Here is a 14,913-nt window from a genome sequence, read left to right as displayed (position 1 = left end):
GTGTACAGCCCCCCTCTAACCTTAAGATCCTTGCGTGGGGGGGGGGGCGGGGGCTCCTGTGCCAGTGCGCATCATGGAGGGCATCTGAAGCGCGGCAGGCGCACCGCGTTCTTTCTGCTCTCGGCGGCTCCGCAGTCCTTTTTGGCTGCTTGCAGCGCCACGCCGGATATCCCGTCGTCAACTTCTGGTTCGTACAGGAGCCGGTTGATTTAGTCCCGGGCTTCTGTCTGGCTAGGCTGCGGGTGGAAGCCCCGCCCCTTCCGGCCGCGTCATCTTCCGGCGGGTACGCCCCTCATACTCTCCGAACGCTGGGGAGGAAATTTAGGCCCTGGCTTCGGCCCCCTATAGGCCGCAACACCGACATTTCCGGCGGTACCGCCCACCATTAGAGCGCTCTTTATAAAAAGGTCAGCGCTGACACATCGCCCTGTGACAGGTTCCACAGGACAGACGGGACTCAGGTCTGGGGTAAGTGCTACTCTCCCCAGTCTGACAGCTGCAATATCTGTTTTTTTTCTGCAGCTTGCCCAGTATCTCTAATTATAGCATTTGCGGGGCTCCATGTCTAGAAGGACCAAATCTCATACGGTTTTATGTACCGCATGTATAGCCTGTCGGTCCGCTTTTCCGCAAGCCCAGAGTAATCGTCTCTGTGAGGCCTGCGATTCCGAACGCGCTCAGGAGCCCCCCTCCGACTTAGGCAGAAACTGTATTTTCTCCCCCGGAATGGGTCACGTCCTTGTCGCAATCTATGGCATCCCTATCAAAAGCGATTGAGTCCCTTCAGACCCCGGCAGGAGCCAGGGACAGCGGTTCATCTGCTTTAGAAAGGTCTTCCGACTCGCAGGAACCTTCGGCCTGCAGGGGCCGCGCTCGCACTAGGCAGATACGGGGGAAACGAACCCATACAGCGTCTCCCGGTCCATCAGGTGCATCTGCATCCTGGAGTTCCGCCTCTCATTCACCCTCTCCTGTGGAGAGTAGCGAACACAGTTCGGACTATGATTCCGAAGGGTCCCTCAATTTAGAGGCACCTGATTACCAGGAGTCAGTAGACAGTCTAATTGAGGCCGTCAACCAAGCCCTGGGAGTAGAGGACGAATCCTCCTTGGCCTCGGGTCATGAGGTATCGTTTAAGAGGGTCAAGCAGCCTTATAGGGTGTTCACCACTCATCCTGAGTTCAAGGACTTGGTCCAATGTCACAAGGATCGTCCGGACAGGCGTTTCTTGGGACAAAAAGCCCTAAATGCCAGATACCCCTTCGCCCCTGAGTTGTGTAAGAAGTGGGCAGAGTCCCCTTCGGTAGATCCACCGGTTTCTCGTTTGGCCTCTTACACGCTGTTATCCCTTCCCAACGGCTCCTCTATTAGGGATCCAACTGATCGGCTCGTAGAAAGTTTGGCTTGTTCAGTTTTTGAGGCCTCAGGTTCTGCCCTCTTTTGCGGCGACTTGGGTAGCTAAGGCCATGATATCTTGGTCAGAATCTTTGACTAAGGTTCTTCAGGAGAGGGATCTACCAGCAGATCTGACAGAAATGTTAAATCAGATAGCTCTTGCTGGGAGCTACCTGATCAATGCGTCTTTAGATGCTGCAAACTGTGCGGCATTGGCGGCCGCAAACGCAATTGCCATTAGAATGGCCCTTTGGTTGAGAACATGGCGGGCGGATTCCACCTCGAAAAAATCCCTTACAACTCTCCTGTATCAGGGGGGACGATTATTTGGAGAAAAATTTGATCAGCTCATTTCTGATACCACAGGAAGGAAAAGCAATTTTCTCCCACAGCAAAAGATTAAACAGCCTTTTCGTTGCCAATTCCAGGCTCATTTCAAGTTGTTTTGTAATATCAGGTGGACCCCAGCATCAAATCCTGTTGCCCAGGTTGACCTAATCAGGACAGAGATCATCAGATACCGTTGGGAAGAATGCGGTCCCAGCTGCCAAGATCAAGGGGATCTAGGTCCCATAGGTTTTCAGCCAAATGACTGGAGGCGGTCTCCGATCGCCACCGACAGAGTACGCGGCCATCTACTCTTGTTTCATCAGGCTTGGCTCACGGTGGTTCACGACAGGTGGGTAAGAGAACTAGTGTCCTCAGGGTACAAGATAGAGTTTGTCAGTCCCCCACCATGTCGGTTCTTTCCCTCCCTACTTCCCAGTTCAGAATCCCGAGTACAAGCCCTGTTCGAAATTGTAGAATCCCTTCGACTCCGCGGGGTCATTAATCCAGTTCCAAAGGAAGAGAGATTTCAGGGGTTCTATTGCAACTTGTTTATAGTTCCCAAAAAAGACGGAACTGTAAGGCCCATTTTGGACCTGAAATGTTTAAACAGGTTCGTCAACATTCGTCACTTTCGAATGGAATCTCTCCGGTCGGTCATTGCAGCAATGGAAAAGGGAGAATTCTTAGCTTCAGTAGATATTCAAGATGCCTATCTTCACATTCCCATATTTCCTTCGCATCAAAAATATTTACGTTTTGCCGTAGACAGCCTACGTTTCCAGTTCACAGCCTTACCTTTCGGGCTGGCTACCGCACCGCACCCAGAGTATTCACAAAGGTCATGGCAGCAGTGGTGTCCATCCTGCATTCCCGGGGCATACTCGTCTTGCCATATCTAGACGACCTCCTTATCAAGGGGCCGTCTTGTCAGGCCTGCGAGGAAAGTGTTAGCATTACTCTGTATACTCTTTCTCGCCTAGGGTGACTAGTGAATCTAAAGAAATCACCCCTTGTACCATCTTGAAAAATCTCTTTCTTAGGGATGATCTTCGACACCTCACAAGGGTTGACAATCCTGCCCCGGGACAAGGTCCTGACCCTCTGGCAGGAGGTGAGGGTCCTTTGCCGGCTGAGCTACCATACAATCCTGTTTTGTATGAGGGTCTTGGGAAGGATGGTAGCGGCAATAGAGGCAGTGCCATTTGTGCAACTCCATCTTCGTCCTCTCCAACATGCACTTTTGGCAGCATGGGACAAAAATCTGTGCTCTCTCAACCTCAAGTGCCGTCTGTCTCCCCAGGTCAGACAGGCTCTCGCATGGTGGTCAATGAGTCCTTCTTTACGGCAGGGGAAGGCGTTTCCCCCAACACATTAGCTGGTAGTCATGACAGACGACAGTCTTCTCGGCTGGGGAGCAGTGTTTTGCCACCACACAGCCCAGGGATGCTGTTTCTCGCAGGAATCAACCCTCCCGATCAATCTTTTGGAGATTCGGGTGGTTCGGCTGGCGCTACAGCATTTTCATCATCTTCTGGCAGGCCGCCCTGTCCGGATTCAATCGGACAATGCCACAGAGGTGGCATACATAAATCACCAAGGGGTACCCGCAGCAAGGAGGCCATACACAAGGTAAAACAGGTCCTTTACTGGGCCGATAAGAATCACTCTGTGATTTCGGCAGTCCACATCCCGAGCGAGGAAAACTGGGCTGCGGATTTTCTAAGTCATCAGGGCTTTGTATCCGGGGACTGGTCTCTCCATCCCAAAGTTTTTCAACAAATATGCCAGTGCTGGGGAACCCCGGACATTGATCTGATGGCCTCCGGGCTAAATGCCAAATTACCCAAGTTTGTCGCCCGGTATCGAGATCCACAGGCGATTGCCGTGGACGCGTTAGTCCTACTTTGGAACCAGTTTCGTATCCCATATCTGTTTCCCACTCTGGCACCGAAGGCAGTCAGGAAGGTCAAGACAGAAGGAGTTCCAGCAATCCTGGTCGCCCCAGATTGGCCTTGTTGGTCATGGTACGCAGACCTAGTGCAGCTGCTTGCCGAAGTTCCTTGGTGGCTTCCATAGCGCCTGGATCTACTGTCTCAGGGCCCGATCTTCCACTAGAACTTAGGGACCCTGTGTTTGACGGCCTGGCCATTGAATCTTGGATTCTGATGCAGGCCGGGTTTTCCCAAAAGGTAGCCACAACCATGATTAGCGCCCGGAAATCCGCCTCAGCACGCATTTATCATCACACCTGGAAGGTTTTCCTTTCATGGTGCAGGAAACGCGAGCTTCCACCACTGCATTTCTCTATCCCTAATATTCTAGCTTTTCTCCAAGCCGGTCTGGAATCAGGGCTTGCACCAACTACCCTCAGAAGACAAATATCAGCCTTGTCAGTTCTTTTTCAGCGCAAGATCGCTACCAATCTACAGATGTAGACTTACAGTTAGGGCCAGAAATATTTGGACAGTGACACAAGTTTTGTTATTTTAGCTGTTTACAAAAACATGTTCAGAAATAAAATTATATATGTAATATGGGCTGAAAGTGCACACTCCCACTATGCAATATGATAGTTTCCACATCCAAATCGGAGAAAGGGTTTAGGAATCATAGCTCTGTAATGCATAGCGTCCTCTTTTTCAAGGGACCAAAAGTAATTGGACAATGGACTCTAAGGGCTGCAATTAACTCTGAAGGCGTCTCCCTCGTTAACCTGTAATCAATGAAGTAGTTAAAAGGTCAGGGGTGGATTCCAGGTGTGTGGTTTTGCATTTGGAAGCTGTTGCTGTGAGCAGACAACATGCGGTCAAAGGAACTCTCAATTGAGGTGAAGCAGAACATCCTGAGGCTGAAAAAAAAGAAAAAATCCATCAGAGAGATAGCAGACATGCTTGGAGTAGCAAAATCAACAGTTGGGTACATTCTGAGAAAAAAGGAATTGACTGGTGAGCTTGGGAACTCAAAAAGGCCTGGGCGTCCACGGATGACAACAGTGGTGGATGATCGCCGCATACTTAATTTGGTGAAGAAGAACTCGTTCACAACATCAACTGAAGTCCAGAACACTCTCAGTGAAGTAGGTGTTTCTGTCTCTAAGTCAACAGTAAAGAGAAAACTCCATGACAGTAAATACAAAGGGTTCACATCTAGATGCAAACCATTCATCAATATCAAAAATAGACATGCCAGAGTTAAATTTGCAGAAAAACACCTCAAGAAGCCAGCTCAGTTCTGGAAAAGTATTCTATGGACAGATGAGACAAAGATCAACCTGTACCAGAATGATGGGAAGAAAAAAGTTTGGAGAAGAAAGGGAACGGCACATGATCCAAGGCACACCACATCCTCTGTAAAACATGGTGGAGGCAACGTGATGGCATGGGCATGCATGGCTTTCAATGGCCCTGGGTCACTTGTGTTTATTGATGACATAAGAGCAGACAAGAGTAGCCGGTGAATTCTGAAGTGTACCGGGATATACTTTCAGCCCAGATTCAGCCAAATGCTGCAAAGTTGATTGGACGGCGCTTCATAGTACAGATGGACAATGACCCCAAGCATACAGCCAAAGCTACCCAGGAGTTCATGAGTGCCAAAAAGTGGAACATTCTGCAATGGCCAAGTCAATCTCCAGATCTAAACCCAATTGAGCATGCATTTCACTTGCTCAAATCCAGACTTAAGACCGGAAAGACCCACAAACAAGCAAGACCTGAAGGCTGCGGCTGTAAAGGCCTGGCAAAGCATTAAGAAGGAGGAAACCCAGCGTTTGGTGATGTCCATGGGTTCCAGACTTAAGGCAGTGATTGCCTCCAAAGGATTTGCAACAAAATATTGAAAATAAAAATATTTTGTTTGGGTTATGTTTATTTGTCCAATTACTTTTGACCTCCTAAAATGTGGAGTGTTTGTAAAGAAATGTGTACAATTCCTACATTTTCTATCACATATTTTTGTTCAACCCTTCAAATTAAACGTTACAATCTGCACTTGAATTCTGTTGTAGAGGTTTCATTTCAAATCCAATGTGGTGGCATGCAGAGCCCAAATCGCGAAAATTGTGTCACTGTCCAAATATTTCTGGCCCTAACTGTATGCCAATGCTACCTGCCCCTATATACCAATGCTACCTGCCCCTATATACCACTGCTACCTGCCCCTATATACCACTGCTACCTGCCCCTATATACCACTGCTACCTGTCCCTATATACCACTGCTACCTGCCCCTATATACCACTGCTACCTGCCCCTATATACCACTGCTACCTGCCCCTATATACCACTGCTACCTGCCCCTATATACCACTGCTACCTGCCTTTATATACCACTGCTACCTGCCCCTATATACCACTGCTACCTGCGCCTATATACCACTGCTACCTGCCCCTATATACCACTGCTACCTGCTCCTATATACCACTGCTACCTGCCCCTATATACCACTGCAAAGGATTTGCAACAAAATATTGAAAATAAAAATATTTTTTTTGGGTTATGTTTATTTGTCCAATTACTTTTGACCTCCTAAAATGTGGAGTGTTTGTAAAGAAATGTGTACAATTCCTACATTTTCTATCAGATATTTTTGTTCAACCCTTCAAATTAAACGTTACAATCTGCACTTGAATTCTGTTGTAGAGGTTTCATTTCAAATCCAATGTGGTGGCATGCAGAGCCCAACTCGCGAAAATTGTGTCACAGTCCAAATATTTCTGGCCCTAACTGTACCTTACAGGGAGTCGTTCACATGGTACCGCCTTACAAGGCTCCCCTGGATGCTTGGGACCTTAACCTGGTCTTGAGTGCCTTGCAGGAAATTCCTTTTGAACCTCTTCAGGATGTCTCTTTATTCTACCTTTCCTGGAAAGTCGTGTTCTTGGTGGCCATAACTTCCATTAGGCGGGTCTCAGAACTGGCAGCTTTGTCCTGCCGGGCTCCGTATTTACGGTTCCATCAGGATAAGGTGGTGCTCAGGCCAGCACCCTCTTTTTTACCAAAGATGGTTTCCTTGTTTCACATTAACGAGGACATTGTTTTACCTTCCTTTTGTGCGGCGCCTACACACCATGTGGAAAAAGCTCTCCATACGCTAGACCAAGTGAGAGCGCTCAGAAGGTACATTTCACGGATGGCACCTTTTTGGCAGACGGATGCGTTGTTCGGCCTCCCAGAGGGTCACAGGAAGGGATTCACTGCATCAAGGTCGACCAAAGCCAGGTGGATTCGATCGGCTTTTCAGGAAGCCTACTGCGTCAAGGGCATGGTCGTTCCGGCCGGGATCAGAGCACACTCCACTCGGGCAGTGGGGGCTTCCTGGGCGCTTTGGCACCAGGCTTCGGCAGAACAGGTTTGCAAGGCAGCAACCTGGTCTAGTTTGCATACTTTTTCCAAACACTATAATATCCATACTCAGACTTCTGCGGACGCAAATCAGGGTAGATGGGTTCTTCAGGCAGCGGTAGCACACTTATAGCCGGCAGATGCCTTGATGTTATACCGGTGAGTAAATTTCCCACCCAGGGACTGCTTTAGGACGTCCCACAGTCCTGTGTCCCCCAATGAGGCAAAGGAGAAATAGGGATTTTTGTGTTACTCACCGTAAAATCCTTTTCTCCAAGACGCTCATTGGGGAACACAGCTCCCTCCCTGGTAGCTAGATGGCTCCTTTTTTGTTTCATTTTTTATTATTTGACTCTGTTTGTCAGTGAGTTTGTTTCTAGACATGTTGTTTCTGGATTAATGCTGATTTATTTAGGTTTTTTCTTGTTCTTCTCCTACTGTTTTTTACACTAAACTGGGTTCGCCTTCGGCCAGTGTCAGGGTGTATACGTCGGAGGAGGAGCTAAACTTTTTTTATGTTTACTTAGTGTCAGCCTTCTGGCGGCAGTAGCATACAGCCACAGTCCTGTGTCCCCCAAAGAGAATCTCGGAGAAAAGGATTTTACAGTGAGTAACACAAAAATCCCTATTTTTCTCATAGTTTTGTGCCACAAGGAAAGGTGTTCAGCAAGCAGCTTCTGTCCTTGCAAAGGATGCAAATTTTACATTGAGCATTGAACATAAAAAGAGGTTTGTTTTTGCTGATGTACAGTAAAAGATATTTCAATATATTGTATATTTTCAGTATTTCTTAAAGGGAATATATTATTTTTTATGATTAAAACCAGATACTTAAAAACATACTGAGGCATATTTATTAAAGGGAACCTATGAGCAGGATTGTGCATAGTAACCTACAGTGTCAGGTCGGTGCCTTTATACTGATTAAAATGATACGTGGTGATGAAATCTGTCTTGTGGTTGTTGTGTAATCTTTATTTTCAGTTTTGAGTTAATGATATGCTCGTGCTCCAGGGTGGCCTGTTGGGGGGTTTTCATGTGGTGCTCTGCTTAGGTATTCATGTGTATGGCTTCTGACAAGTCACTTATCCCTCACCGACCTGCCCCCTAGTTTACATAATGAATATTACATGTGAAAAAAATTCTGCAGGCAGCGCCAGCGCTGCAGCATGATCGCATGTGTAATGTGTTTATAATTAATTTCTTTGCTGTTCTCCTGATATTCCTAAATCCGTTTGAAAATGTCACCGGTCGCGCGGAGATCCGATAGCTGCTACTGCGCAGGCGCCTGGGGAACCATCTTGCTAGAGGAAAAAAAAATTTCCTCCTCCAAGATGGCGTCGCAGGTACCTGAGCAGTAGCTGCAGCCGGCGCCATTTTCAAATGGATTTTTTTTTAGGAATATCAGGAGAACAGCAAAGAAATCTACTATATAATTGTCTAAGGGTCACTTCCGTCTTTGTGTCTGTCCTTCTGTCACGGTTATTCATTCGCAGATTGGTCTCGCCAGCTGCCTGTCATGGCTGCCATGACCAATCAGCGACGGGCACAGTCCGGAAGAAAATGGCCGCTCCTTACTCCCCGCAGTCAGTGCCTGTCACCCGCATACTCCCCTCCGGTTACCGCTAACACAGGGTTAATGCCAGCGGTAACGGACCGCGTTATGCCGCGGATAACGCACTCTGTTACCGCCGCTATTAACCCTGTGTGTCCCCAACTTTTTACTATTGACGCTGCCTATGCGGCATGAAAAATAAAAAATGTAATGTTAAAAAATAATAATATTTTTTTTTTTTTAAACCTGCTATCCTCACCCTCCGTAGTTGCTCGTGTCGGCCGCCATCTTCTGTTGCAGGTTCCGGTGGCAACGATGGTATGGGAGAAGGACCTGCCATGACGTCACGGTCATGTGACCGCGACGTCATCACAAGCCCTGCGCGCTTGCGCGAGAAGGACCTGCCATGACGTCACGGTCATGTGCGGTCATCACAGGCCCTGCGCGCCTGCGCTAGAAAGACCATCCATGACGTCATGGTCATGTGACCGCGACGTCATCACAGGTCCTGCGCTCATACCAACCCTGAGACCGGAAGCTGCCGTGGACTACAAGGGCTCCCTCGGAAAGGTGAGTATATGTTTATTTTTTATTTTTTAACCTGTGACAAACCTGGCTGGGCAATATACTACGTGACTGGCCAATATACTACGTGGCTCTGTGCTGTATACTACGTCACTAGGCAATATACTACGTAACTGGGCAATATACTACGTGACTGGCCAATATTCTACGTGGCTCTGTGCTGTATACTACGTCGCTGTTTAATATACTACGTGGCTCTGTGCTGTATACTACGTCACTGGGCAATATACTACGTGGCTCTGTGCTGTATACTACGTCACTAGGCAATATACTACGTAACTGGGCAATATACTACGTGACTGGCCAATATTCTACGTGGCTCTGTGCTGTATACTACGTCGCTGTTTAATATACTACATGGCTCTGTGCTGTATACTACGTCACTGGGCAATATACTACGTCACTGGGCAATATACTACGTGGCTGCGCAATATACTACGTCACTAGGCAATATACTACGTAACTGGGCAATATACTACGTGGCTCTGTGCTGTATACTATGTCACTGGGCAATATACTACGTCACTGGGTAATATACTACGTGGCTGCGCAATATACTACGTCACTAGGCAATATACTACGTAACTGGGCAATATACTACGTGACTGGCCAATATACTACGTGGCTCTGTGCTGTATACTACGTCGCTGTTTAATATACTATGTGGCTCTGTGCTGTATACTACGTCACTGGGCAATATACTACGTCACTGGGCAATATACAACGTGGCTGCGCAATATACTACGTCATTAGGCAATATACTACGTAACTGGGCAATATACTACATGGCTGGACAATATACTACGTGGCATGCATATTCTAGAATACCCGATGCGTTAGAATCGGGCCACCATCTAGTTCATTATAAACACATTAAACATGCGATCATGCTGCAGCTCATTAGTGATGAGCGAATATACTCGTTACTCGAGATTTTCCGAGCACGCTCGGGTGTCCTCCGAGTATTTTTTAGTGCTCGGAGGTTTCGTTTTCATCGCCTCAGCTGAATGATTTACAGCTACTAGCCAGGCTAATTACATGTGGGGGTTGCCTGGTTGCTAGGGAATCCCCACATGTAATCAAGCAGGCTAGTAGCTGTAAATCATTCAGCTGCAGCGAAAAAAACGAAATCTCCGAGCACTAAAAAATACTCGGAGGACACCCGAGTGTACTCGGGAAATCTCGAGTTACAAGTATATTCGCTCATCACTAGTTTTTATTCCAAAACAAATATAATATTCATTATGTAAACTAGGGGGCAGGTCACTAAGAGATCAGTGACCTGTCAGAAGCCATACTGGTGAATACCTAATCAGAGAGAGCACCACATGAAGACCCCCACAGGCCGCCCCAGAGCACAAGCATATCATTAAAGGTACCGTCACACTGAACGATATCGCTAGCGATCCGTGACGTTGCAGCGTCCTGGCTAGCGATATCGTTCAGTTTGACACGCAGCAGCGATCAGGATCCTGCTGTGATGTCGTTGGTCGCTGCAGAAAGTCCAGCACTTTATTTCGTCGCTGGACTCCTTGCAGACATCGCTGAATCGGCGTGTGTTACACCGATTCAGCGATGTCTTCACTGGTAACCAGGTTACCATCGTAAAAGTAATAAAAAACAAACACTACATACTTACCTTCCGCTGTCTGTCCCCGGCGCTGTGCTTCTCTGCACTGCCTGTGAGCGCCGGCCAGCCGGAAAGCACAGCGGTGACGTCACCGCTCTGCTTTCCGGCAGCTGTGCTCACAGTCAGTGCAGGAAAGCACAGCGCCGGGGACAGACAGCGGAAGGTAAGTATGTAGTGTTTTTTTTTTTTTACTTTTACGATGGTAACCAGGGTAAACATCGGGTTACTAAGCGCGGCCCTGCACTTAGTAACCCGATGTTTACCCTGGTTACCGGCATCGTTGGTCGCTGGAGAGCTGTCTGTGTGACAGCTCTCCAGCGACCAAACAGCGACGCTGCAGCGATCCGGATCATTGTCGGTATCGCTGCAGCGTCGCTGAGTGTGACGGTACCTTAACTCAAAACTAAACATAAAGATTAAACAACAATCACAAGATCACTGGATTTAATCAACCCAGGTATCATTTTAATCAGCATAACGGCGCCGAACTGACTCTGTCTGTAGGTTACTGTGCACAATCGTGCTGACAGGTTCCCTTTTATTAAAACTGTCTAATTCTTAGACTGTACAAAATTAGACTGGTCACTCTTAAAATGCCCAAAACTTATCACAGTGGTTCATGCAGTTTGATAAATCTGCAATATTTTTAGATGGAATAGACTAATCTGAAACCTCCTCTTAGTGGACTTGCTTTACGGCAGAATTTTGTGCCTCAATCTTTGCATTTCTTATTGCGCTTCATCTTATCCACACCCCTTTTCAGTGAGGGCATTCCCTCTGATCTGGCAAATTGCAAAACTGTGTGAAAAAAACACATTATAAATTTGGGCAAGTCATGGCATAAATTAAATTATAAATTTGGGCAAGTTATTGGCGTAAATTAAACCAGAATTCTGTTTGTTTGTTTTTTTAGCTTGATAATTATGCCCTATTGTTTTTTTTTTTCAATCTCTTTATATCTTTTAATCATTGATTTTATTCTTTATTCTATTTCTATATATGATTATGACATGATTATGACAAGAGGGACAACCTCTTTATTCTATTTCTATACATGATTATGGGGACATTCATCTTGCCTGAACTTTCAGATATATGCATTACAGCAGTTACATGGAAACAATTGTCAGGAGATGTGTTTTTCCTTATTATAAATTGTTTTCTTGGCATGGTCTGTGATCTGTGCACTGGTCATTGCGCAGAGAGTGGGTGGAGGTGAACTCTAGCAGTAGCCTATAGTGAACAGTATCCGCTGTTATTTATATATGGTTACCTTTGATTATAATCATGATTAAGATGATGATGGGTTGGCTGCTGAAATGTGATTTCTATAAGCTTAAAGGGAACTCGTCATGTCAAATATTGCTATTCACCTGCAGATGTGGGGTCAATATGTAGGTTAACCCCTTCCCGACCTTTGACGCATACGCTGCGTCATGAAAGTCGGTGCCATTCCGACCCATGACGCAGCATATGCGTCATGGAAAGATCGCGTCCCTGCAGATCGGGTGAAAGGGTTAACTCCCATTTCACCCGATCTGCAGGGACAGGGGGAGTGGTAGTTTAGCCCAGGGGGGGTGGCTTCACCCCCTCGTGGCTACGATCGCTCTGATTGGCTGTTGAAAGTGAAACTGCCAATCAGAGCGATTTGTAATATTTCACCTAAAAAAATGGTGAAATATTACAATCCAACCATGGCCGATGCTGCAATATCATCGGCCATGGCTGGACACACTAATGTGCACCCACCCCACTCCTCCGATCGCCCCCCCAGCCCCCCGATCTGTGGTCTGCTCCCCTCGGTCCTGTGCTCCGCTCCCCCGTCCTCCTGCCCGCTCCCCCCGTGCTCCAATCACACCCCCCGTGCTCCAATCAAACCCCCCCGCACTCCGATCCCCCCCCCTGCACAGCGATCCCCCCCCCCGCACAGCGATTCCCCCCCCGTGCTCCGATCCACCCACCCGCACAGCGATCCCCCACTCTGTGCTCCAATCCACCCCCCCGTGTTCCGATCCACCCTCCCCCCGTGCTCCGACGCCCCCCCCCCCCCGTGTCCTGATCTCCCCCCCCTTATACTTACCTGGCCTCCCGGGGACCGTCCGTCTTCTTTCCTGGGCGCCGTCATCTTCCAAAATGGCGGGCGCATGTGCAGTGCGCCCGCCGAATCTGCCGGCCGGCAGATTCGTTCCAGAGTGAATTTTGATCACTGAGATAGGTTATATCTCAGTGATCAAAATAAAAAAAAAAAGTAAATGACCCCCCTTTCCTTTGTCACCCCCATAGGTAGGGACAATAAAAAAAAAATATACATATTTTTTTTTTCCACTAAGGTTGGGGTAAGAACTAGGGTTAGGGTTAGGGTTAGGGGTAGGGTTAGGGTTAGGGTTTCGGTATGTGCACACGTATTCTGGTCCTCTGCGGATTTTTCGCTAAGGATTTGATAAATCCGCAGTGCTAAACCGCTGCGGTTTATGGCGGATTTACCATGTTTTTTCTGCGCATTTCAATGCGGTTTTACAACAGCGATTTTCTATTTGAGCAGTTGTAAAACCGCTGCGGAATCCGCAGAAAGAAGTGACATGCTGCGGAATGTAAACCGCTGCGTTTCCGTGCAGTTTTTCTGCAGCATGTGTACAGCGATTTTTGTTTTCCATAGGTTTGCATTGAACTGTAAACTCATGGGAAACTGCTGCGGATCCGCAGCGTTTTCCGCAGCGTGTGCACATACCTTTAGAATTAGGCTATGTGCACACGGTGCGGATTGGCCGCTGCGGATCAGCAGCAGAATTCCATCAGGTTTACAGTACCATGTAAACATATGGAAAGCCAAATCCGCTGTGCCCATGGTGCGGAAAATACCGCGCGGGAACGCTGCGTTGTATTTTCCGCAGCATGTCAATTCTTTGTGCGGATTCCGCAGCGTTTTACACCTGTTCCTCAATAGGAATCCGCAGGTGAAATCCGGACAAAAAACACTGGAAATCCGCGGTAAATCCGCAGGTAAAACGCAGTGCCTTTTACCCGCGGATTTTTCAAAAATGGTGCTGAAAAATCTCATACGAATCCGCAACGTTGGCACATAGCCTTAGGGCTAGGGTTGGGTTGGAATTAGGGTTGTGGTTAGGGTTAGGGGTGTGTTGGGGTTAGGGTTGTGATTAGGGTTACGGCTACAGTTGGGATAAGGGTTAGGGGTGTGTTGGAGTTAGAATTGAGGGGTTTCCACTGTTTAGGCACATCAGGGGGTCTCCAAACGCAACATGGCGCCACCATTGATTCCAGCCAATCTTGTATTCAAAAAGTCAAATGGTGCTCCCTCACTTCCGAGCCCCGACGTGCACCCAAACAGTGGTTTACCCCCACATATGGGGTACCAGCATACTCAGGACAAACTGCGCAACAATTACTGGGGTCCAATTTCTCCTGTTACCCTTGTGAAAATAAAGAAATGTTTGCTAAAACATCATTTTTGAGGAAAGAAAAATGATTTTTTATTTTCACGGCTCTGCGTTGTAAACGTCTGTGAAGCACTTGGGGGTTCAAAGTGCTCACCACATATCTAGATAAGTTCCTTGGGGGGTCTAGTTTCTAAAATGGGGTCACTTGTGGGGGGTTTCTACTGTTTAGGCACACCAGGGGCTCTGCAAACGCAATGTGACGCCCGCAGACCATTCCATCAAAGTCTGCATTTCAAAAGTCACTACTTCCCTTCTGAGCCCCGACGTGTGCCCAAACAGTGGTTTACCCCCACATATGGGGTATCAGCGTACTCAGGAGAAACTGGACAACAACTTTTGGGGTCAAATTTCTCCTGTTACCCTTGGGAAAATTAAAATATTCTGGGCTAAATAATTATTTTTGAGGAAAGAAAACGTATTTATTATTTTCACGGCTCTGCATTATAAACTTCTGTGAAGCACTTGGGGGTTCAAAGTGCTCACCACACATCTAGATAAGTTCCTTTCGGGGTCTAGTTTCCAAAATGGGGTTACTTGTGGGGGGTTTCTACTGTTAAGCCACATCAGGGGCTCTGCAAACGCAACGTGACGCCCACAGAGCATTCCATCAAAGTCTGCAT

The 14,913-nt window shown here is 47.5% G+C and overlaps 1 protein-coding gene across 1 annotated transcript in view; it reads left to right on the top strand.

Annotated features, from left to right (window-relative positions):
- HFM1 (helicase for meiosis 1) overlaps positions 1-14,913 on the top strand; it is a 126,846-nt gene that overhangs the window by 22,214 nt on the left and 89,719 nt on the right. Inside the window, exon 10 of the mRNA XM_069737624.1 lies at positions 7,709-7,797. Coding sequence (XP_069593725.1) covers positions 7,709-7,797 — 89 coding nt within the window. The remainder of the gene's footprint in view (positions 1-7,708; positions 7,798-14,913) is intronic.

This window comes from Ranitomeya imitator, chromosome 8 (genome assembly GCF_032444005.1).
Source record: "Ranitomeya imitator isolate aRanImi1 chromosome 8, aRanImi1.pri, whole genome shotgun sequence".
In the NCBI taxonomy this organism is placed as follows: Eukaryota; Metazoa; Chordata; class Amphibia; order Anura; family Dendrobatidae; genus Ranitomeya; species Ranitomeya imitator.
Note: the sequence above shows the minus strand (reverse complement) of the source record. Positions and strands in the feature narration are given on the sequence as shown.